This window comes from Pan paniscus, chromosome 3 (genome assembly GCF_029289425.2).
Source record: "Pan paniscus chromosome 3, NHGRI_mPanPan1-v2.0_pri, whole genome shotgun sequence".
NCBI classification, from domain to species: Eukaryota; Metazoa; Chordata; class Mammalia; order Primates; family Hominidae; genus Pan; species Pan paniscus.
The window spans coordinates 60,575,478-60,599,357 of NC_073252.2; the positions used below are offsets into that span (position 1 = coordinate 60,575,478).

The following is a 23,880-nucleotide window of genomic DNA, read 5'->3' on the forward strand; positions in this document are numbered from 1 at the left end:
CTCAAAAAAAAAAAAAAAAAAAGAAAGAATATTTATGAAAAGCCCACAGCTTATCATATTCAATAGTAAACAACAACAACCAAAACAAACTGAAATGTTCTTATCTAATATCAGGACAAGGCAAGGACCCTACTCTTGCTACTTCTATTCCACATAGTACTGGAGTACCAGCTGAAACCATTAGACAATAAAAATAAATAAAAGTCTATAACACAGAAAGGAAAATCACCTCTGTTTGAAGATGACATGATATTATATGTGAAAAACCCTAAGTACTCCCCAAAATACTCTTAAAACTAATAATTCAGTAAATTTGCAGAATACAAAATCAACATACAACAATCAGTTATCTTTCTGTATACTAACAAAAAATAATTAGAAAAAGAAATTAAGAAAAAGAATCCTATACAGAAACAAGTATATAGAAATAAACAAGGAGGTGAAAGTGTTATCAAAAACTACAAAACATTGATGAATGCAATTAAAAATACACTATTTTGGAAAGGTATGTTGACAGAAAAACAATACTGTTTAAACATTCATGCTATCTGAAGCAATTCACTAATTCAATATAATTCCTATTAAAAGACCCATGACATTTTTTATAAAATTAGATATTATTTTTAAATTCATAATGAGCCATGACTGCTCATTAAAGACTCATGAAGGAGCTGAAACAATCTTGAGGAGAAAGTCTAACAAAGCTGGAGGCATCACATTTTCTTATATCAAAATATATTAAATGCTACAATAATTAATATAGTCTGCTGTTCAAATTAAGACAGATATATAGACCTATGTCACAGAATAGAGAGCCCAAAAATAAAGCCACAAATATACAGTCAACTGATCTTCAACAAGAATGCCAAGTACATTCAATGAGGAATGTCAGTCTCTTAAATAAATGGTACTATGAACACTGGATATCCACAAAAGATAAATAAAATTTTATCCTTACTATTCACTACACAAAAAATCTACTCAAAATAGATAAAAGTCTTAAACATACGACTTGAAACTATAGACTTCCCAGAAGAAAATATAAAGCAAAAGCTTCATAACATTGGTCTGGACAATTTTTTTGAATATGATCTGAAAAGTACAGACAACAAAGCAAATACAAACAGGTGGAATTGTGTGAAACAAAAAAAAAAATTCTACACAGCAAAGAAAACAGTCAACAGTGTATAAAGGCAATCTATGAAACAGGAGACATACTGTCAAGATATGTATCTGATAAGGGGTTAAAAACCAAAATATTTATATAACTGTGACAATAACAAAAAGCAAAAAAAAGAAACCCAAATTAATAAATGAAAAAATAAATGGAAAAATACCTGAAAAAACATTTCTCCAAGGAAGTTACACACATGGCCAATCAGCTGTATGATAAAATGCTCAATATAATTAATCATCAGAAAAATCTGAACCGTGATGATATTCACAACTCTTAGGATGTATTTTTTAGCACAGATGCACACAAGCAAACACACACACAATTGTTGGCTTGGATATGGAGAAATCAGAACTCTTGTACACTGTAGGTGAGAATATAAAATATTGCAGACACTATGGAAGCAATGTAGAGGTTCTTAAGAAATTAAAAATAGAAATTCCACATGGTGAACCCCATCTGTACTAAAAATACAAAAGTTAGACAGGCGGTAGGGGCATGCGCCTGTAATCCCAGCTACTCATGAGGCTGACGCAGGAGAATCGCTTCAGCCTGGGAGGCGGAGGTTGCAGTGAGCCGAGATCCTGCCACTGCATTGCCAGTCTGGGTAGCAGAGTGAGACCCTGTCTCAAAAAAAAAAAAAAAAAATAGAAATTCCATATGATCTAACAATCCTGCCATATGTGACAACATAAAAAAACCTTCAGAAAATAATATTAAGTGAAATAACACAGAGGCAAACACTGCATGCTTCCACTTCTGTAAGGCATCTAAACCAGTCAAACTCATAGAATCAGAGAGTAGCATGTTGGCTTCCAGTGACTAGGAAAAGAGAGACTTGGGAGTTGCTGTTCAATGAGTATAAAGTTTTAGTGAAACAAGATGCATAATTTCTAGAGATCTGCTGCACAATGTTGTGGCTATACTTAACAGTATTGTATTTTACACTTAAAATATATGCTTTTTATTTTAAGTTCAGGGGTGCATGTACAGGTTTATATAGGTAAACTTATGTCATGGGGTTTGCTGTGCATAATATTTTATCACCCGGGTATTAAGCCTAGTGCCCTGTAGTTATTTTTTCTGATCCTCTCCCTCCTCCCGCTCTTCAGCCTCAAATAGACCCTAGTGTCTTTTGTTCCCTTCTATGTGTCCATGTGTTCTCATCATTCAGCTGCCACCTACAGATAAGGACCTGCAGTATTTGGTTTTCTGCTCCTGCGTTAGTTTGTTGAGAATAATGACATCCAACTCCATCCATGTCCCTGCAAAGGACATAATCTCATTCTTTTTTTCCTGGCTGCATTGAATTCTATAGTGTATAGGTACCACATATTCTTTATCCAGTCTATCACTGATGAGCATTTAGACTGATTCCATGTCTTTGCTATTGTGAACAGTGCTGCAATAAACATGTGCATACATGTTTCTTTATAATAGAATTGTTTACATTTCTTTGGCTGTATACTTAGTAATGGGATTGCTGGGTCAAATGGTATTTCTGTCTTTAGGCCTTTGAGGAATCACCACACTGTCTTCCATGATGATTGAGTTAATTTATGCTCCCCAAAGTATATAGTGTTTATTTTTCTCCCCAATCTCTCCAACATCTTTTTTTTAATTTATTTTTTATTTTTTAATAATAGCCATTCTAACTGGTGTGAGTTGGTATCTCATTGTGGTTTTAATTTGCATTTGTCTAATAATCAGTGATGCTCAGCTATTTTTTCAAATGATTGCTGGATGCAGGTATATCTTCTTTTGAAAAGTGTCTGTTTATATCCTTTGCCCACTTTTTAATTTTTTTCTAGTAAATTTGTTTAAGTCTCTTATAGATGATGAATGTTAGATTTTAGCCAGATGCATAGTTTACAAAAAAGTCTTCCACTCTGTAGGTTGTTTGTTTAATCTGTTGATATTTTCTTTTGCTGTGCAAAAGTTCTTTAGTTAGATGTCATTTGTCAATTTTTGCTTTTATTGTAATTGCTTTTGGAGTTTCATCATGAAATATTTGCCCGTGTCTATATTCTGAATGCTATTGCATAGTTTGTCTTCCAGGGTTTTTATAGTTTTGGGTTTTACATTTAAGTCTTTAATCCATCTTGAGTTGATTTTTGTATATGGTGTAAGGACGGGATCCAGTTCTAGTCTTCTACATGTGGCTTTGTACAGTATGGCCATCTTAACAATATTGACTGTTCCTATTCATGAGCATGGAATGTTTTTCTATTTGTTTGTGTCATATCTAATTTCTTTCGGCAGTAGTTGTTTGTTTGTTTGGTTGGTTATTTTGGAGATCTTTCACCTATCTATATTCCTTGGTATTTTATTCTTTTTGTGGCAACTGTGAATGAGAGTTTGTTTCTGATTTGGATCTTGGCTTGGCTCTTGCTGGTGCATAGAAATGCCAGTGATTTCTGCACATTGAATTTTCATCCTGAGACTTCTCTGAAATTATCACCTTAAAAAGCTTTTGGCCCGAGACGATGGAGTTTTCTAGATATAGGATTATGTCATCTGCAAATAAAGATAATTTGATTTCCTCTCTTTCTATTTGAATACACTTTATTTCTTTCGCTCGCCTGATGGCCCTGACAAGAACTTCCAATACTATGTTGATTAGGAGTGGTGAGAGGGCATCCTTGTCTTGTGCAGGTTTTCAAGGGAAATCTCTCCAGCTTTTGCCCATTCAGTATGATGTTGACTGTGGGTTTGTCATAGATGTCTCTTTTTATTTTGAGGTATGTTCCTTCAATACCTAGCTCATAAAGAGTTTTTAACATAAATGAATGCTGAATTTTATCGAAGGCCTCTTCTGCATCTATTGAGATAATCATGTAGTTTTTGTATTTAGTTCTGTTTATATGAAGAGTCACATTTATTTATTTCCATAGGCTGAGTCAACCTTGCATCCTGGGGATAATGCCTACTTGATCATGGTGGATAAGCTTTTTGATATGCTGTTGAATTCAGCTTGCCAGTGTGTTGTTGAGGATATTTGTATTGAGGTTTACCAAGGATATTGGCTTGAAGTTTTCATTTTTTGTTACATCTCTGCCAGGTTTTGGTGTTAGGATGATGCTGGCCTCATAAAATGACTTAGGGAGGAGTCCCTTTTCCACAATTCTTTGAAATAGGTTTAGTAGAAATAATACCAGGTCTTCTTTTTTATGTCTGGCACCATTTAGCTGTGAATCTATCTGGTCCTAGGCTTTGTTTGGGTGGTAGGCTATTTATTACAGCTTCAATTTTAGAACTTGTTATTGGTCTGTTCAGCAATTCAATTTCTTCTGGGTTTAGTCTTTGGAGGGTATATAATTCCAGGAACCATTTCTTCTACATTTTGTAGTTCTTGTGCATAGAGTTGTTCATAATATTCTCTGATGGTTGTTTTTATTTCTGTCAAGTCTGTGCTAATCTCCTCCTTGTCATTTCTGATTGTGTTTATTTGAATCTTCTTTTTTCTTTATTATTGTAGCTAGAATTCTATTTTGTTAATTTGTTTCAAAAAAAGTACTGAGATTCTTGATTCATTATTCGTTTGAATGCTTTTTATTGTGTCTGTATCTCTTTCAGTTCATCTCTGATTTTCATTATTTCTTGCTTCTGCTAGCTTTGGAATTTTTTTGCTCTTGGTTCTCTTGTTCTTTTAGTTGTGATTTTCAGGTTGTTAATTTGAGATTTTTCTAGCTTTCCGATGCGGGCATTTAGTCCTATACATTTTCCTCTTAACACTGCTTGGGTTTATCCTAGAGATTTTGGCATGTTGTATCTTTGTTCTCATTAGCTTCAAAGATCTTCTTGATTTCTGTCTTAATTTCATTATTTGCCCAAAAGTCATTCAGGAGTCATTCAGGAGCAGTCATTATTTGCCCAAAAGTCATTCAATGTAATTGTATGGTTTTGAGTAAATTTCTTAGTCTTGATTTCTAAGTTGATTGGACTGTAGTCCAAGAGATTATTTGTTACACTTTCAATTCTTTTGTGTTTTCTAAAGAGTGTTTCACTTCTGATTGTGCAATCAATTAAAGAGAAAGTGTCCTGTGGCAATGAGAAAAATGTATATTCTTCTGTTTGGGGTGGAGAGTTCTGTAGATATCTATCAGGTTTATTTGATCTACTGCTGAGTTCATATCCTAAATATTTGCTAGTTTTCTGCCTTGATGATATGTTTAATATTGCCACGGGGGAATTAAAGTGTCCCACTATTATTGTGTGGGAGTCTAAGTCTCTTTGCAGGTCTGTAAGAACTTGCTTTAAGAATCTGGGTGCTCCTGTGTTGGGTGCATTTATATTTAGGATAATTAGATCTTCTTGTTGAATTAAACTCTTTACCATTATGCAGTGTTCTTCTCTTTTTTTTTTTTTTTGTTTAAATTCTGTTTTGTCAGAAAGTAGGTTTGAAATATGTTTTTTTTTTTCTGTTTTCTCTCTGTTTGGTAGATTTTTCTCCATTCATTTATTTTGAGCCTATGTATGCCATTGCAGGTGAGATTGGTTTCTTAAATACAGCATACCAATGGGTCTTGGTTCTTTAACCAGCTTACCACTCTATATTTTTTGATTAGGTCATTTAGCCCATATACATTTAAGGTTAATATTGATATGTGTGGATTTGATCCTGCCACCATGATGTTAGCTGGTTATTTTGTAGACTTGTGTATGTGGTTGATTTATAGTGTCACTAGTATGTGTACTTCAGTGTGCTTTTGTAATGGTTGGAAATGTTTTCTTTTTTTTCTTCTACATTTAAGAAAGCTTTTGTACCTTAAGAAGCTTTTGTAAGGCAGGTGTGGTGGTAACAGATTCCTTCAGCCTTTGCTTGTCTAAAAAATATCTTATTTTTCCTTTACTTATTTGGCCAGATGTTGAATAATGGCCCCCAATCTCTTCTGGCTTATAGGGTTTCAGCTGAGAGGTACACTGTTAGTTTTATGGGCTTCCCTTTGTAGGTGACCTGATCTTTCTCACTATCTTTCTGTAACGTTTGTTTTTTTTTTCATTTCTACCAAGAAGAATCTATAATTATGTATCTTGATGATAATCTTCTCATAGAGTATCTTACTGGGGTTCTCTGCATTTTCTGAATTTGAATGTTGGTCTCTCTAGCTAGGTAGGGAAAGTTCTCAGGGATGGTACCTGAAATATGGTTTCCAGGTTGATTCCATTGTCCCCATATCTTTCAGGCACTCCAGTTAGTTGTAGATTTAGTCTCTTTACAAAATCTCATATTTTTTGGAGCTTTCGTTCATTCCTTTTCATTCTTTCTTTTTCTATTTTTGTCTGCCTATCTTAATTCAGAAAGCCAGTCTTCAAGCTCTGAGATTTTTTTCTTTGTTTGGTCTATTCTGCTATTAATACTTGTGATTTCATTATGAAATTCATGTGGTATCATTTCCAGCTCTATCAGATTGGTTACATTCTTCTTTATACTGGTTACTTTGTAAAGTAGAGTTCTTTATACTATATTTTGCTCCTATGATAATTATCATTTTTGACTTTCTTGCTTTTGGGTTACAATATACTTGTTTAGCTTAGTGAACTGCATTTCTATCCATATTCTGAATTTTACTTCTGTCATATCAGCCATCTTAGCCTCAGCCTGGTTCTGAACCCTTGCTGGAGAGGTGATGTGGTCATTGGATGAGAGAAGGTACTGTGGATTTTTGAGTTTTCAGCATTCTTGCAATAATTTTTTACCTTTGTGGGCCTGTCATCAATTTTTGAGGTTGCTGACCTTTGCTTATTTTTCTTTTTTATCTTATTTAATTACCTTGAGGGTTCATTGTGATATAAGGTGAATTCAGCCAATTGGCTTTGTTTCTGGAAGATTTTGGTGGACCAACGTTCTGTTCTCAACTCCTGGACCACGTGCTTTAACTCCAGTGGACTTCTATTGGGTCTCAACTTTGTTTTCTGGCTCCTCAAGGTTTTGAGTCTTCTGAGCTGCAGTGGCCCAGGTGAAGCAGCTGCAGCAGAGTACTAGTGAATGCAGAGGTGTCTGCCTCACTATGGTTGCTCATCACGAAGGCTGAAGCAAGGCAACTGGAGGAGAAGTGGAAGGCCCCTGCTGGAGACTGTGTGCTGTTACAGTGGAGGTGGTGTTGGATTAGGGTGGGTTGCTGGGCAGCACAATTCTGAGTCTCTTCTCTGTGCTCCACAAGTTAAGAGTGATCACTTAGGTTATGGGAGGATTTCCTGTTCTCTGTGCAGCTTTAGCACAAGGGTGGGGGACTGGCAGGGTCAGGGCTGTCTGGTTCTGTGCCTGCCAAGGCTACGTCTGCAAATGCTGTCAGTAGGGGGGAGGGGTGCAGTAGGAGGGTGTACTGCACTCCTGTGTGCTGCTGGGGCAAGTAAAGCTAAACTCACTCATGCAGATTTGCATCAGCACAATGGCATGGGAAGTTGCTGTGGACTCAGGAGAAGTTGCAGTCTTGGGAGAGAATATGTAGACTGGGTGCATGGCTATAGGGGTCACCTTGCTGGAGTTCTCCAATCAGGCACAGTCCACTGCTGCAGAAGCTATGGTGTGAGCCCCCAGGGCACCAAGGACTACCCTGTAAGCAGTCATGGCCAGGCTGGGGCCCTGGGTAAGGGCAGAAGTCCAAGGAAGGCTCAAGTTGAACCAGCCTTGTCTGATGTGCAGAATTTCCCTGAAAAGACCAGCTTTGCCAGTTCCCCTAGGGCTAAAGTCTGTTATGTGACCAAGTTGAGCCTAAAGAGATGGCCATTGATGGCCACACTTTGCTACAGATGCTCCCACACCAACCCCTCTTGGCTTCACATCAGCTGGCTTACTGTTCCACTACTTTGCTTGTCTCCTGGAGGATCCATACCAAAGAGGTGCTGGTCAGTAATCACTCAATGCAATCATCCCAGGATGGAGACGCTGTTCTGTGGGCCCAAGTCAGGGGTTCCCTGTTTTGTGAGTAGCAGTGTGATGTGTGGGATCCATGGGAGATGGTTGGGCCTCCTCTTCCTGAATCAACTGGAGCTTGTTGGGGGTGTGAGTATGGCATTTAGGGTCTTTGCTCCTTTGGTAGTCTGAGGGTAGCAAGGTAAATTCCACCACAGAAGCTGTGGCAGAGGGGCTTTCAGGGGCCCCTGGAGGCTCTGTCCAGGGAGTTTCCAAGTCGCTAATAGCTCAATAGTTCTGGCAGGGAGTGGTTAGAGGCCCAGGTTTGGGAGATCTGCCTGGTGAGGAGATATGGGAACAGGCAACCACATTACAATCTGGTCACTTTTCTGTAGGGCTGCTGCAGTATGCTGGGGGCCCACTCCAGTCCCTAGTTGCCTCAGATTTTCCAGTACCTGAAGGTATTACCAGTGAAATCTGAGAAACGGCAAAGATGGCAGCCTGCCCTTTTTCCGAATAGCTCTGTACCAGGGAGGTACAGACCTGTTGCTGGCCCAAACACACCTCTAAGAGGTGTCTGGAGACCCCAGTTGGGAGGTCTAACACAGTCAGAAGGACTGTGTTAATACCTCGGTGATGGGTTGATAGCTGCAGCAAAATACCATGGCACATATTTACCTATGTAACAAACCTTCACATCCTGGACATGTATCCTGGAACTTAAAATAAAACAAATACAATGAACAACAACAACAAAAATAAATTATTAATAAATGACAACTGAACGAAGAAAAGAAAGAAAGAAAGAGAGAAAAGAAGGAAGGAAGGAAGGAAGGGAAAGAGAGACAAGGCAGGATGATGTCCCACCCAGGAGCAATGCAGAGCCAAATGAACCTCCCAGGGAAGTGATGAGTCAATGTGAAGCCCCAGGTAACATGCTTCTCCCACAGATCACTGCAACCCTCGAGTCAGGAAGTTCCCTCACCAGCCCACTCCACCAGGGCCTTAAGTGTGACACACAGAGCTATGTGGAGTCTAAGTAGAGCAGCTGACCACATTTTCATAGAGCAGCTGTACTGTGCTGGGGGTACATATCAGCCCCTGGTCACCTTGGAACCTCCAAACCTCAAAGGCAGGATTGGTTAGGTTGCCCAAACAGCAAAGATGACAGCCTGCCCCTTCCCCAGAAGCTCTATACTAACCCTATACCTGAAAACTCTGTCAGCTGAGAAACACCAGTGGCGGTACCCAAAATCCCTGTTGGGAGACTCTGCCCAGTGATGAGGAGCAGGGTCAGGGATCCACTTAAAAAAGCAGTCTGCTCACACATTTTTTTAGGGCTGCTTTGCTGTGCTGGGCTATCACTTTCACCCCAGTCATCTTGGACTCTTCAAAGCCTCCAAGTTGAAATTGCTAAGTCGCCCAAACAGCAAAGATGGCAGCCCACACCTCTTGCAAGCCCTCTCCCAGGGTGTTTTCAAATCTCTAGTGGCAGGAGAACACTGATTGGGGTCGCTAGAAGCCCCTGTTTGGAGGTCCTGCCCATTGGGGAGGAACAGGATCTGGAACCTGCTTAAAGAAGCAGTCTGGCCAAGTTTAGGTAGAGTAGATTTGCAACAGCTGAGGGATTCCTTCCACCCGCCCCCCGCCGAGTCCATCTGGACTCTCCAAAGCTCAAAGGGCAGAACAGCTAAGTTGCTCAAACAGTAAAAATGGCAGTCCTCACTGCACACTACCCCTCTGCACCCAACCCCAAGCTCCATCCCCGGTAGGCACAACACTGCTACCATGACTGTCTGGAATTCCAAGCCAGTGGGTCTTATCCTGTGAGGTGTTGTGAGGGTGGTGCTTGCAGACTGTCACTGCTTGGCCGCCTGAATTCAACCTCTTTGCTAGGAATATGGTCACATTCCTAACCTCCCACTTTGCCAGAGCTACAGCTACTTTTGCCAGGAAGCCCAGAAAGCTGGGGTATCTAAAACTCCCAGGTCTCTACACATGCCTGAGCTGCTCCTCTGCCTAAACTCCATGTAGCTCTGTGTGTCACACTTAAGGCCCTGGGGGAGTGGGTTCATGAGGGGACTTCCTGACCCAAGGGTTGCAGAGATCTGTGGGAGAAGCATGTTACCTGGAGTTGCACATTCACTCATCACTTCCCTGGACCAGGGAGGTTTGCTTGGCTCTGCATTGCTCCTGGATGGACCATCATCCTGCTTGCTTTCTTTTCTTTCTTTCCTTTCTTTCTTTCTTTCTTTCTTGCTTGCTTGCTTGCTTTTTCTTTCTTTTTCTTTCTTTCTTCTTTCTTTCCTTTCCTTTCTTTCTTTCTTTCTTTCTTTCTTTCTTTCTTGCTTTCTTGCTTTCTTGCTTTCTTGCTTTCTTTCTTTTCTTCCTTTCTTCCTTTCTTCTTCCTTTCCTTGTTCAAAGGTCATTTATTAATAATTTATTTTTGTTGTTGTTCTTCATTGTATTTGTTTTGTCTTAAGTTCCAGGATACATGTCCAGGATGTGCAGGTTTGTTACATAGGTAAATATGTGCCATGGTGGTTTGCTGCAGCTATCAACCCATCACCGAGGTATTAAGCCCAGAATGCATTAGCTATTTATCCTGATGCCCTCCCTTCCCTATCCCAACAGGCCCCAGTGTGTGTTGTTCCCCTCCATGTGTCCATGTGTTCTCATTATTCAGTTCCCACTTATAAGTGAAAACATGTGGTATTTGGTTGTCTGGTTCTGTGTTAGTTTGCTGAGGATAATGGCTTCTAGCTGCATCCATGTCCCTGCAGTGGACATGATCTCATTCTTGTTTATGTCTTCATAATAATCCACAGTGTATATGTACCACATTTTCTTTATCCAGTCTATCATTGATGGGCATTTGGGTTGATTCTATCTCTTTGCTATTGTGAATAGTGCAGCAATGAACATATGTGTGCATGTATCTTTAAAATACAATAATTTATATTCTTTGGGTATATACTCAGTAATTGGATTATGACAATATTAACCTTAAAAGTAAATGGGCTAAATGCCCCAATTAAAAAATACTGAATGACAAGCTGGATAAAGAGTCAGGACCCATCAGCATGCTGTATGCAACAGACCCATCTCACTTGCAAAGACACACATAGGCTCAAAATAAAGGGATGGAGGAAAATTTACCAAGCAAATAGAAAGCAGAAAGAAGCAGGTCTTGCTATCCTAATTTCTGACAAAACAGACTTTAAACCAAAAAGATCAAGAAAGATAAAGAAGGCTATTACATAATGGTAAAGGGTTCAATTCAACAAGAAGAGCTAACTATCCTAAATATATATGCACCCAATACAGAAGCACCCAGACTCATGAAGCAAGTTCTTAGAGACTTACAAAGAGACTCAGACTCCCACACAATAATTGTGGGAGACTTTAACACCCCACTGTCAATATTAGACAGAGTTTCAAAACAGAAAATTAACAACAATGTTCAGGACTTGAACTCAACTCTGGATCAAGTGGACGTGACAGATATCTACATAATTCCTCACCCAGAAACAACAGAATATACATTGTTCTTTGTACCACATTGCACTTACTCTAAAATCAATCACAGAAATGGAAGTAAAACACTCCTTAGCAAATGAAAATAACTGAAATCATAATAAGCAGTGTCTCCGACCACAGCACAATCAAATCGGAACCCAAGATTAAGAAACTCACTTAAAACCCCACAACTACAGGGAAATTGAACAACCTGCTCTTGAATGACTCCTGAGTAAGTAATGAAATTAAGGCAGAAATCAAGAAGTTCTTTCAAACCAGTGAGAACAAAAAGACAATATAACAGAATCTCTGAGATGAGGCTAAAGCATTGCTAAGCGGGAAATTTAAAGGACTAAATTCCCACGTCAAAAAGCTTGACAGTCCTCAAATTGACACATATATTGCAACTAAAAGAACTAGAGAGCCAAGTGCAAACAAACCCCAAAGCTAGCAGAAGACAAGAAATAACTAAGATCAGAGTGGTGCTGAAGGAGATAGAGACATGAAAAACTATTCAAAAAATCAACAAATCCAGGAGCTATTTCTTGAAAAAATAAAATAAAATAGACAGCAGTCTAGACTAATAAAGAGGAAAAGAGAGAAGAATCAAATAGACACAATAAAAAATGATAAAAGGGGATATGACCACTGACTCCATAGAAACACAAACCACCATCAGAGAATACTATAAACACTTCTATGCAAATAAACTAGAAAATCTAGAAGTAGATAAATTCCTTGACACATACACCCTCCCAAAGATGAACTGAGAATAAGATGAGACCTATAACAAGTTCTGAAATGGAGGCAGTAATAAATACCCTACCAATCAACCAAAAAAAAAAAAAAAAAAGCCCAAGATCAGATGGATTCATAGCTGCCTTGTCTTTCTCCATTCTCTGTGTATCAGTTGCTTCCTTGATTAGTCCCAAGGCAAGTATCTGAATGTTTCAGCTGAAGGTGCTGTATTTACTCACTCCATCTGTTTCTCTCCACAAGAGCCATGCATATGAGCTGCTTCTAGTTGGCCATCTTGCCCACTCCCCCACTTATAATAATTTTCAAGAGTATACCTCATATTAAGTGATTTTGCTAACACAAGAAATACTTCTGAGATGTTGCAGATTTGGTTCCAGGCTACTACAATAAAGCAAAACATGCAATAAAGTGAGTCACACAATTTGTTTTGGTTTCTCTGGCACATAAAAGTTATGTTTACACATTGCTGCAGTCTATTAATTCTGTAGTAGTATTAAATTCAAAAAAAGTATACACCTTAATTAAAAACACTTCATTGCTGAAAGTAGTAACACTCATCTCAGCCTTCAGTGAGTTGTAAACTTTTTTCATGGTGGAGAGTCTTGCATCAATGTTGATGGCTACTAACTCATCAGAGTAGTGACTGCTAGTAGTTGGCGTGACTGTGGCACTTTCTTAAGGGTAAGAAAACAATGGCATATGCCACATCCACTAACCCTTCTTTTCACAAAAGATTTCTGTTTAGCATACATTTTTGTTTGATAGCAATTTTCCCATAGTGGTACTTCTTTCAAAACTGGAATCAATCCTCTGAAAGTCTAATGCTGCTTTATTAAGTAAATTTAAGTCATATTCTAAATCTATTGTTGTCATTTCAGCAATGTTCACATAATCTTCACCAGGAGTAGATTCAATCTCAAGAAACAACTTTCTTTTCTCTTCCATAAGAAGTAACTCCTCATGTATTTGTTTTATCACGAGATTGCAGCAATTTACTTACGTCTTCAAGTTCCACTTCTAATTTGAGTTATCTTTCTATTTCCACCACATCTGCAGTTATTTCCTCCACTGAAGTCTTTGTTATAGGGCCAACAGGTTCATATGCCCACTCTGCAATAATAGACCAATTACAATGAGACATTATGTTTTGCAACAAAGAAAGAGTATAATAATTGGAGGGCACTGAGAAGGAAGATAGTTGGAGGCCCTCAAACTTACCTCCTCAAGGAAATCTGGGCTGGAGTTTTTAAGGGGATAATGGAGTGTGATGGACTGAGAAACTGGAGTCATAGATTAGTCAGGATAATGAAAATAAAATCAGTAGGAGTTGGAAACTGCATTCTTTGGTGAGTCAGCTCCTTGTGGGGTCCTTGAGATCAGCTGGCATCAGGGAGGTCCCTCAGACCAGCTGAGTCAGTAGTTTCATCAGTATGCTGGACCTGAAGGAATACCTCAAAGAGAAAACCACATTTCAAAATGTTTAAGTTATTATCTATAGAACAGTTAAGATGAACTTTAATCTTGTAACAATGTCTGCATAATTCTAAGACAATAGCCAAAAAACTATTAGGAAGTGAGCCAGAGAGCAAGCTAATGTAATAATTAATACTGAATGTACTACAGGCTTGGTTTACTTTTGTTTTTTTTTTCTCCTCCCTTTGCCCTTGATTAATTCAACAAAGTCTATAGGAATAGTTTCATCTTGAAACTCTCTAAATCATACATGATGGTTGTAAGAATCAACACGTAAATGCTATATCACAAATGAACCTTTAAAATATTATGCTAAGTAAAATAAGCCAGCCATAAAATATCACATATTGTATGATTCCATGTATTTAAAAAATGTCCAGAATAGGCAAATCTATAGAGACAGAAATTCAAGTAGCAGTTGCCCAGGATAGGACAAATGCAGAAAGAAGGGGTAGGGAGTAAAAGGCTAAAGATTATAGGGTTTATTTTTAGGAGATAAGAGTTCTCTAAAATTGACTCTTACGGTAGAAGCACAATTCTGTGAATATACTATGAAACATTAAATTTTACACAATAATTGATAATTTGTATGATATCTGAATTATATGTAAACAAATTTACAAAAGTTTTTGAACCACATTTAGCTATTTTATCTTTAGTTCTGTGTCAAAGAGACTGCAGGAACATGAGCCTCTCACTGCTACTCTTATGCACACTATTCTGAAATATGTTACATGAGTCAGGTGATGTGTCCATCCAAGATCATTGATATTAGCTGAATTACAGCACTTAAAAATCTAGGGCTGGGTGCGGTGGCTCACGCCTGTAATCCCAGCACTTTGGGAGGCCAAGGAGGGCAGATCACAAGGTCAGGGGTTCGAGACCATCCTGCCGAATACAGTGAAACCCCATCTCTACTAAAAATACAAAAAAATTAGCTGGGCCCGGTGGCAGGTGCCTGTCTGTAGTCCCAGCTACTCAGGAGGCTGAGGCAGGAGAGTGGTGTGAACCTGGGAGGAGGAGCTTGCAGTGAGCTCTCAAAAAAAAAAAAATCCAAAAAGAGCATTAAACTCACTTGTGTAAACAGGTCATCTACCTTTTATTTGTCTCTTTGTCATCTACATGCTCAGACTGTTAATATAATGTATTTACTTTGAAGTGTAAAAGTTACATTTTAACTTCTTGACTGATTTATACTGGATGTCACCATGAGAAATGACAGAAAGGAGCAGCAACTGGAAAACAAGTATTGCATTGCATCAGGATGTCTATGAAATGGACTTCAGCTCTTCTGCTGATACAGCTGAGCTGTTACTTTAGCTCTGGGAGTTGTGGAAAGGTGCTGGTGTGGCCCACAGAATTCAGCCACTGGATGAATATAAAGACAATCCTGGATGAACTTGTCCAGAGAGGTCATGAGGTGACTGTATTGGCATCTTCAGCTTCCATTTCTTTTGATCCCAGCAGCCCATCTACTCTTAAATTTGAAGTTTATCCTGTATCTTTAACTAAAACTGAGTTTGAGGATATTATCAAGCAGCTGGTTAAGAGATGGGCAGAACTTCCAAAAGACACATTTTGGTCATATTTTTCACAAGTACAGGAAATCATGTGGACATTTAGTGACATACTTAGAAAGTTCTGTAAGGATATAGTTTCAAATAAGAAACTTATGAAGAAACTACAGGAGTCAAGATTTGATGTTGTTCTTGCAGATGCTGTTTTCCCCTTTGGTGAGCTGCTGGCCGAGTTACTTAAAATACCCTTTGTCTACAGCCTCCGCTTCTCTCCTGGCTACGCAATTGAAAAGCATAGTGGAGGACTTCTGTTCCCTCCTTCCTATGTGCCTGTTGTTATGTCAGAACTAAGTGACCAAATGACTTTCATAGAGAGGGTAAAAAATATGATCTATGTGCTTTATTTTGAATTTTGGTTCCAAATATTTGACATGAAGAAGTGGGATCAGTTCTACAGTGAAGTTCTAGGTAAGTAACTTTTTCGATTGGTAACATGAAGATCTAACTTTCTTGTACCTTTGAAGCTGAGTTTGTATAAAGCCATAAAGTCAGGGTAGTGGGGTATTTTTGTAATGAATTTATCAAATGAAATTGTAAGATGATCTACCAAACTCACAAGCACTATAGAAAATGTAAATTATAGGATCAGTTAAAACTCTGTGGCCATCACTCGTACAGAAGACTCCAGGAAGTCATAAACCTGTATATTAGTGCACCTAAGATTTCTTTAAGCAATCACATATCTGTTTTATTATACATTTTTTCACCTTAAAAAAAAAGTCAGACTTATTCAGAAACATCTTGCTGAATGCATACTGGTAGATTGAGTAGTTACACATTTTTCTAGAACTATCTATATAACATTGCAGAAATTGTTTTTTCTTGTATATCTCAGTCTCATTATTTAGTAATTGCAATATGTACCCATGTTACTAGAAGGTTTCCTCCACAGTTGAGAGAAATGATGTCTCCATTTCAGAATCAAAAACCAATGCATGTTATTTGAAGTTTCCAGTGTTTCTATTCTCCTTCACTAAAGGATTGGAAACCATTCATTTTAAGGCTAATCATCTTGTCAAAGTGTGAACATTAAGTTACAACTGTATAGTTTTTTTTTGAAACTATGTCTCTTTATTTAAAAATATGAGCCAAATTAAGGTTGAATGCAAATTTCTGTTTCAATAAGTTCTCAAAATTTTCTAGCTGTAATTTGCAAACATATTTACCTAAAAACTAATATTATTATGAGGTTAGCATGACTCAAAAGCAGTAGTAGGTACAAGGATTTCAGCCATCATTTCAAAATAATCAACAGTTAACTTGAAGAACCAAAGATAAAAGATTAGATTAATGAATGGGAAATTAGACTATTTGTTAGAAAATTGTTTTTATGGATATGGTAGAATTAATTGATCACGGAGCTCAAAGAGTGGTTTATACGTATATCTGCTACTATCGAAGGTTTACAAAATAAAGAAATGGAGATTAATTCTCTATGGCTTGTTTGTGATTGTGAATATACTGATGTGACATGAGGGATGCAGTTTTCCCTCATGATTCTCTCACCACTTTGCCTTTCTTGTAAATACACATGGGTAAAATATATAATACATAAAAATTAAATTATGCCTATATATGAATGTATGTATATTTTTTTCAAGGCACAAACACTTTGCCTACATTTTTGCCCACATTATTCTAACTTCTTTCAGAAAATTACCTAGTTTAATTATCTTGTGTCATCTATCTTTTCTTTTTTTTTCCCCCCCATCAGGAAGACCCACTACGTTATCTGAGACAATGGCAAAAGCTGACATATGGCTTATTCGAAACTACTGGGATTTTCAATTTCCTCACCCACTCTTACCAAATGTTGAGTTCGTTGGAGGACTCCACTGCAAACCTGCCAAACCCCTACCGAAGGTAAACTATTACTGTTTGTTTTTTCTGCTTTGAAGTTTCAGTACGAATGGTTCTATATTCATTCAAAGTGTTTGACTTACACTGGAAGAAAGATGGAAGTGGGAAGAGTAAAGCAGATACCAATTAGAAACTGACGTACATGTTGATACTATCACAAGTTTATGAATTTCATCATTATTACCAATAAAGAGGGATACTAAAGAGACTTTGAAAATAGGGTTGGTAAATTAAAGCTTTGATTATGCAACATATAAGAAGGTACTGGCCATTCATTCAAAGAATATTTATAAAGAGATTAGCACACACCACAGGTAAGTGTATGGGACCCAGTTTCTATCCCAACACACCTTACATTCTATTTTGAAAGATAGAATATATGCAAGTAATAAAAACAGTGTAAAAACTATTATCTCCAGAGAAAAACCAATGCTAAGGAAGCATCCAGTGTAGATAATAGAGAGTATCCTGGAGTCACTGATATTAATAATTTAGATGAGAGCTGAACTATATGCAGGAATAGGTAAAAGAATGAAGAAGAGAAATAAACACAAAAAGAAAAGCAGGTAAAGTGTTCAGGACAGTTCTCAAGACTCAAAGTTTAGTTTGCAAGGAAGATACTGAGGAAGAATCAGATGATGCTGATAGGCAAGATAAGAGCCAGATACTCCTCAGGAGTTGAAATATTTATTAAGCACATTTAGGGACTACTAAAAAGAGCTAAGAAAAGAAAATATGTGATAAGATTATATTTTTTAAAAAAAGATTCCAAGATGTTCGATGGATTAAATTGTGGAAGGGCCAAACTAGAAAGAGCTGACCATTGAGGAAATTTTGTATGAATTCAGGTAGCAGATGATGGAAAAATGGACTAGAAAGTGGATAGAATTACCTATGCCTACTTTTACAGTAATATGACTAACTTCATATTGTGTTGTGTGGAAAAAAGTTAATACAAATAAACCACTTAAAATGTCTCTGGCATATAGTTAGTGATTCAGAAATATTGTTTTGCAATTATGGTTATTTTTGTTATTACTAATACTATGAATTACTTAACATGTGTAAGTCACTTGAGATATTATTCCTCATTTAATAGAAACTAATTATTCAGCATTTCAAGATTATATTCTCCAACAAAGTCCTATGGTCTTCTATATGACAGATACCCTGTAGACTTGTTTAAAATAAGACATATCAGTTTTGACAGTAAGATGAGCAAACTGAAATTGTAAAATTCTACCACAAGTGACAAGGATCTTCATCAGTATTCTAACTTATAAGAAAATAATCCCTTACCGATGTAAATGTGTGATTCTATTAATATTTGCAGCCAGACCCAGTGTTCACTTGATTTTACTAAAGCATTTAAATCATTCTGCGTTGAGATCCCAGAGGTTTACATCTTAGCCTAAACATACCCTATTAGAGCAGGTGTTTTCTGCCTTAAGACAAGCAACCCAGTAAAGCTTCCTGGGATAGCTTGTGTCTCAACATCATAGGTGCCTGACAGAGAAGCACAGAAAAAATGAACAACGCATGTATAATAAAGACCAAATAATTTCTACCACTCGTATCTGAATCGTGCCCTCAGTTTACAATAACAAAAGAATTCTGTCATCATATAACATTATATTCTTTATGGAGGAATATAAGAATGTAATATATTTTAAATTGATATCACCCTTCTAAGAAATAGGTAGAAAGTAAGCATTTTTATTACATTATGTAATCTCTTAAGAGATAATTTTTGCCTACCTCCTTATTAACAGCAACATGAAACTGATATTTTATTCCATGGTTAAAATCCAATATCTTTGTTGAATGCAAATTGTATAGGCTTTATATGGTAACTCTCTAAAGAGACAAAAGCTGACATAAGACTAATGAAAATTCTGTCCCACCCTATCCTACTCTTGAAAGATTTCCCCACTCACATTAAGGGAAACTGACAGTGCCAGTAAGAGGGGGAAGAGAGTACGAGATGTAGAAGGATAAGAAAAAGATTGAGTCATAGTACATGTGATAATTACTAATACTAGTTGTTGTTACTAACTTGTAGAAAGCTTTGAATGCAAGTCAATGGTTGTGAAAGCCATTCTCTAATTGTTTATTATGTAAAATAACTGCAAACCCAATTTGCTTTCTATTCAATTAAATATTAGATTCTCAGATAATTTATGCATACTTTAAGAGAAAAGGACACTTGGCAAATGTATTAAGTATTAAAAATGCATATAGCCATTGGTTTTGTAATATATTCACATGAAATCATACAGAGAAAAAATAAATCAAGATGTACATATTTAATATTTATGGAAAATATTCACAAAATAAACATCAAAAGTAATCAAACATCTGAAATTAAGGAATAATTAAAAACATATACTAGATGCATACTATAGCATTACAATAATTTTATCAATAAAATATTCAGTTACAGTCAGCTATAATACAAGTAAGGTGAGGTAGAAAATTATAGATATTACAGGCTGACACGTTTTTTGTAGGAGGAAAAGGTATATACAATCAGAATAAAATTGTCTAAATAAATGTCACAAGTGTACATTGAGCTATAAAGATAGAACAAAAGCCATGATGAAAACATATGTAGTTTACAAGGTGACATCTATCGACAAAAATTTTAGAAAAAAAATTATTTTCTTTTTAGAACTTGCACTACTTTTATAAAATACCTTACATACATAGTGTATTATTATTTTAAAGTTGTCACAGAATGGGAAACAACCAGTCCACATCAATAATGAATCCCCTTTAGGGATTATATTACTTTAATACTGGGTGGATGAAGGCGGCTCTGGACGTCAAGCCACGGAAACAAAACACTGAACGTAAGTTACATCAAATGTGGCTACAGGTAACTGCAATTACGCACAATACCCGGATATCCTATGTATTACCTTGAATAGCAGAACAATGACTCTAACATCATTAACACTGATGTCTTAAGATTAAAAATCATATTTTAAAAAATGCTCAGCCATATGTGGTCTGCAAATAAACATTTGGAATCTTTTTTCTTTGTTTTGTAGAGAATACTTAAGAAAAAGTTTTACCCCAATGATTAAATCTGAAAGTATTTAAATTTCAAAATTGGCGTACATTGGGGAACACAGGTCAGAATGATTCCCAGTAAATTCCAGCCAAGTACATCTTCACTAAGATTTTTATGTAGTGTGGGTGATCTACTCAAGAGGGTGACCAAATCTCTGCAGAAAGTTCTGGCAGTCTCTCGCATTCTGGTGCAAGTGCTGCTGCCTCTGAGACACAGCAAAATGATGATGAGAATTCCTCACATGCAGTTATAAATAGCACATCAATTTAACAGTGTGATTTCAGGGAAAAATTGTTCCACTTAAACAATCACCTGAAAAATATAATCATTCGACTATGTAACTACATACTGTACGATTCTGTATTACAAATGAGAATACAGAATTATTTATAGAAATTTATAGAAATTCCAAACCACAATAGCAGACTCCATAATGTCAGTGATTCTTAACCACCACCTTTTACAGCTACTTTTTTTTCTCTTTTGAAAAAAGACTGGAAAACTCTGACAAACTTTAAGTGAAGTGTAAAGGATTATAGAATAAGATAAATGTAGGTTTACGTAATCCCAGCTGTGAGTAACTTTTCCTCAGTGCTCAGAGTCAGGGAAGTCAACCACTAATGACTTCAAACTAAAATAATTCTGTAGAAAACCTGCCTAAAATAAGCATATGTGATTTAGCGAGCAACAATATAGCATTAAAGCCAACTGCTGCCACTTTAAAGAACCTATATTAGTACTTATAATATGATAAGTGAAGAGTTTGGGTATCTCCTCAAATACTGTGTAATAGCTCTATTTCATTTCTCCCTTTCACAAATGCACACACATACACACACACATATTTACACAAAGACCCTTAACAGAGGCAACCTATATCATATTATACATATTGCAAAAAAAAACTGAGTAATTGAGTCAGTTAAAAAACATCCTTTACTCCAATAATTCCTGATAATACTTGATTTTCTCTCTTTTTATAACAATTCTTTCACAGTGCTTGCTGTGCTGATAATCTATTATGATAGAACAAATTCTTTTTTTCACAGGAAATGGAAGAGTTTGTCCAGAGCTCTGGAGAAAATGGTGTTGTGGTGTTTTCTCTGGGGTCGATGGTCAGTAACACGTCAGAAGAAAGGGCCAATGTAATTGCATCAGCCCTTGCCAAGATCCCACAAAAGGTAAGATAAAATGTTTTAATGGTGTAAAAAACTACTGAAAGAGGCTGTTAAAGTTTGTAAAGAACCCAATTGTAGAAACTTCCTGCCTATATATTTAGCTGTTGGGAAAGCACTAATTATCTCAGATATTAATTCAAAATCAAAAATATGTATGGAAGATGATAAACTCATACAGAGGTTGTTTTTCATTGGTAATTAATTTGGCATTAATATTGTGATCAGGAATAAATACAATTAAGAGTTGCAGGTAAAGTTTTGGTATTATCATGATATTGGGGTCAGGTAAGAGCTATCACCAAATTCTGCCCCTGTGATTTGATCCTTTTGTTTAAGAACTCCTGAGGGCGATGTACACCCTACAGATGTTAGAAAATGTTACATTTTAGTGAGTAACTTCACTAGCACAATAACAATAGCAGGTATTTCAAAAAGGCTGACATGCATCATGCAGTTTAGTGTTGCCATGTTACCCAGCCTCGTGTACTTCCTGTACATTTTGGAATAGGCCTATTCAAGTGATATTCAGGGTACTATTCAGAGAAAGGAAGGCCTAGGCTGTCAGACAGACAGCTAGCGTAAGGATCCGCAGAGCTAGGCAGATTTGGAGAAAGAGAAAAAGCAGCCTGCTTTGCTGGACTGGACCCAGCCAATGTCTGAAGTAGGCAGATGAAAGAGAAAGGGTGGAGATGGATCCTGCTCTGAGGGTGGACCCTGTGTAGTATAAAATGTGGCCCCACAAGGACGCTGCACTATGAGATTAACAACTCCTCCCAATGGAGGCAGCAGAAGGAAATATAGGAAGGACTCAAGCAGAAGGAAGCCAGGCAGGGGAACAGGTTCAGATGCCCCCTCCATAGAACATAGTAGGAACATATTTTCTTTTATATAGAATAAAATGTGTATTTGTCAATTACTTTTTAGTTCCCTGCCTGACATATCCTTCTTGTAATGACCTATGCTAATATTTTGCCGAAAACTCAAAGTTACTTTAACACTGATGTAACAAATAGAACTTAAACACCGTAAATTATTTTTTTTTAATTTATAAGGATTCCTTGGGGGTTCCAAAATTAGTAACTTAAACATAAAAATGTCTCAGCTATAGCAAAACATATGAATCACTGTTGTCAAAATTTTGTAGCACATTTTCTAAGTGTTAACAATCAATTGACCAAAATTCAGCAAAATGCAATTTTGAATTTATTCAAGAGTTGTATTTTTATTTATGGTACCAACAGGTTCCTTATTTCTACATTGACAAAATATCCAAAATTAGCAATACTGAGAATACTCTGAATTTGTGTCAAAAATTGTCACTTGAAATTTTTCTTGGAAGTAGTTCTTGATAATTTGTAATTTCCAAGAAGTTATACATGCTACCTTTGCAGCATTAATTGACTTCTTCTAAGTAGCTTATTTTATAGACTTGCATTTTTGTCAATCAAAGGACATCAAACTCTGTTAAAATGACTTATAGATAAGTAGATATAAGTGAACTACTTCCCATATTACTCAAAAAAATGAATAAATTAATATTAAATTTGGTAGATGAAATCTCATAAAATACATTAAAAAAAGCATATAGGTCATTAGTAAATTGTTGTTGCTTTTTCACACTAGAATTATGACTACCTAAAATTTTTAATGCATATAATTATTAAAATTTTTTATCTTTTTAAAATTAAGTTTTATTTTTTAACTTTTAATTTCAAGGGTAAATGTGGAGGTTTGTTACATAGGTAAACTTATGTCTTGGGGTTTGTTGTATGGACTGTTTCATCTTACAGGTAGTAAGACTAGTACCTTTTAGTTATTTTTCCTGATCCTTTCTCTCCTCCCAACCCCCACCCTCCAATAAGCCCCAGTGTATGTTATTCCTCTCTATATGTTCATGTGTTCTCATCTTTTAGCTTCCACTTATAAGTGAGGGCATGTGGTATTTGGATTTCTGTTCCTGTGTTTGTTTGCTAGGGATAATGGACTGCAGCTCACTTATGTTCCTGAAAAATACATGATCTTGTTCTTTTTTATGGCTACATAATATTTCATGGTGAACATGTACCACATTTTCTTTATTGAATCCATCAGTGATGGGCATTTAGATTGATTTCATGTCTTTGCTATGGTGAATAGTTTTATATAGAATAAAATGTATATTTGTCTGTAATAAACATACATGCGCATGTTCTAATTTGCAGTCCTTTAGATACATACCCAGTAATGGGATTGCTGGGTTGAATGGTATTTCTGCCTCTAGGATTTTGAGGAATCGCCATGCTGTCTTCCACAATGGTTGAACTTACAGTCCCTTCAACAGAGTATAAGCATTTCTTTTTCTATACAACATCACAAGCATCTGTTATTTTTTGAGTTTTTAATAATGGCCATTCTGACTGGTGTGAGAT

General features: G+C 36.7%; 1 protein-coding gene across 5 annotated transcripts in view; it reads left to right on the forward strand.

The window, feature by feature from the left end:
- UGT2B4 (UDP glucuronosyltransferase family 2 member B4) overlaps positions 1 to 23,880 on the forward strand; it is a 40,758-nt gene that overhangs the window by 10,020 nt on the left and 6,858 nt on the right. For 2 of the 5 annotated variants that reach the window (XM_008961163.5, XM_055111464.3), the window contains exons 1-3: positions 14,395 to 15,766; positions 17,073 to 17,221; positions 21,344 to 21,475. In XM_008961163.5, the coding sequence (XP_008959411.3) occupies positions 15,046 to 15,766; positions 17,073 to 17,221; positions 21,344 to 21,475 (1,002 nt within the window). In that variant the 5' untranslated portion in view covers positions 14,395 to 15,045. Of the gene's footprint in view, positions 1 to 14,394; positions 15,767 to 17,072; positions 17,222 to 21,343; positions 21,476 to 23,880 lie in introns of those variants that run through there. The other 3 variants (XM_063603595.1, XM_057302089.2, XM_055111462.2) reach the window with 3 other exon arrangements.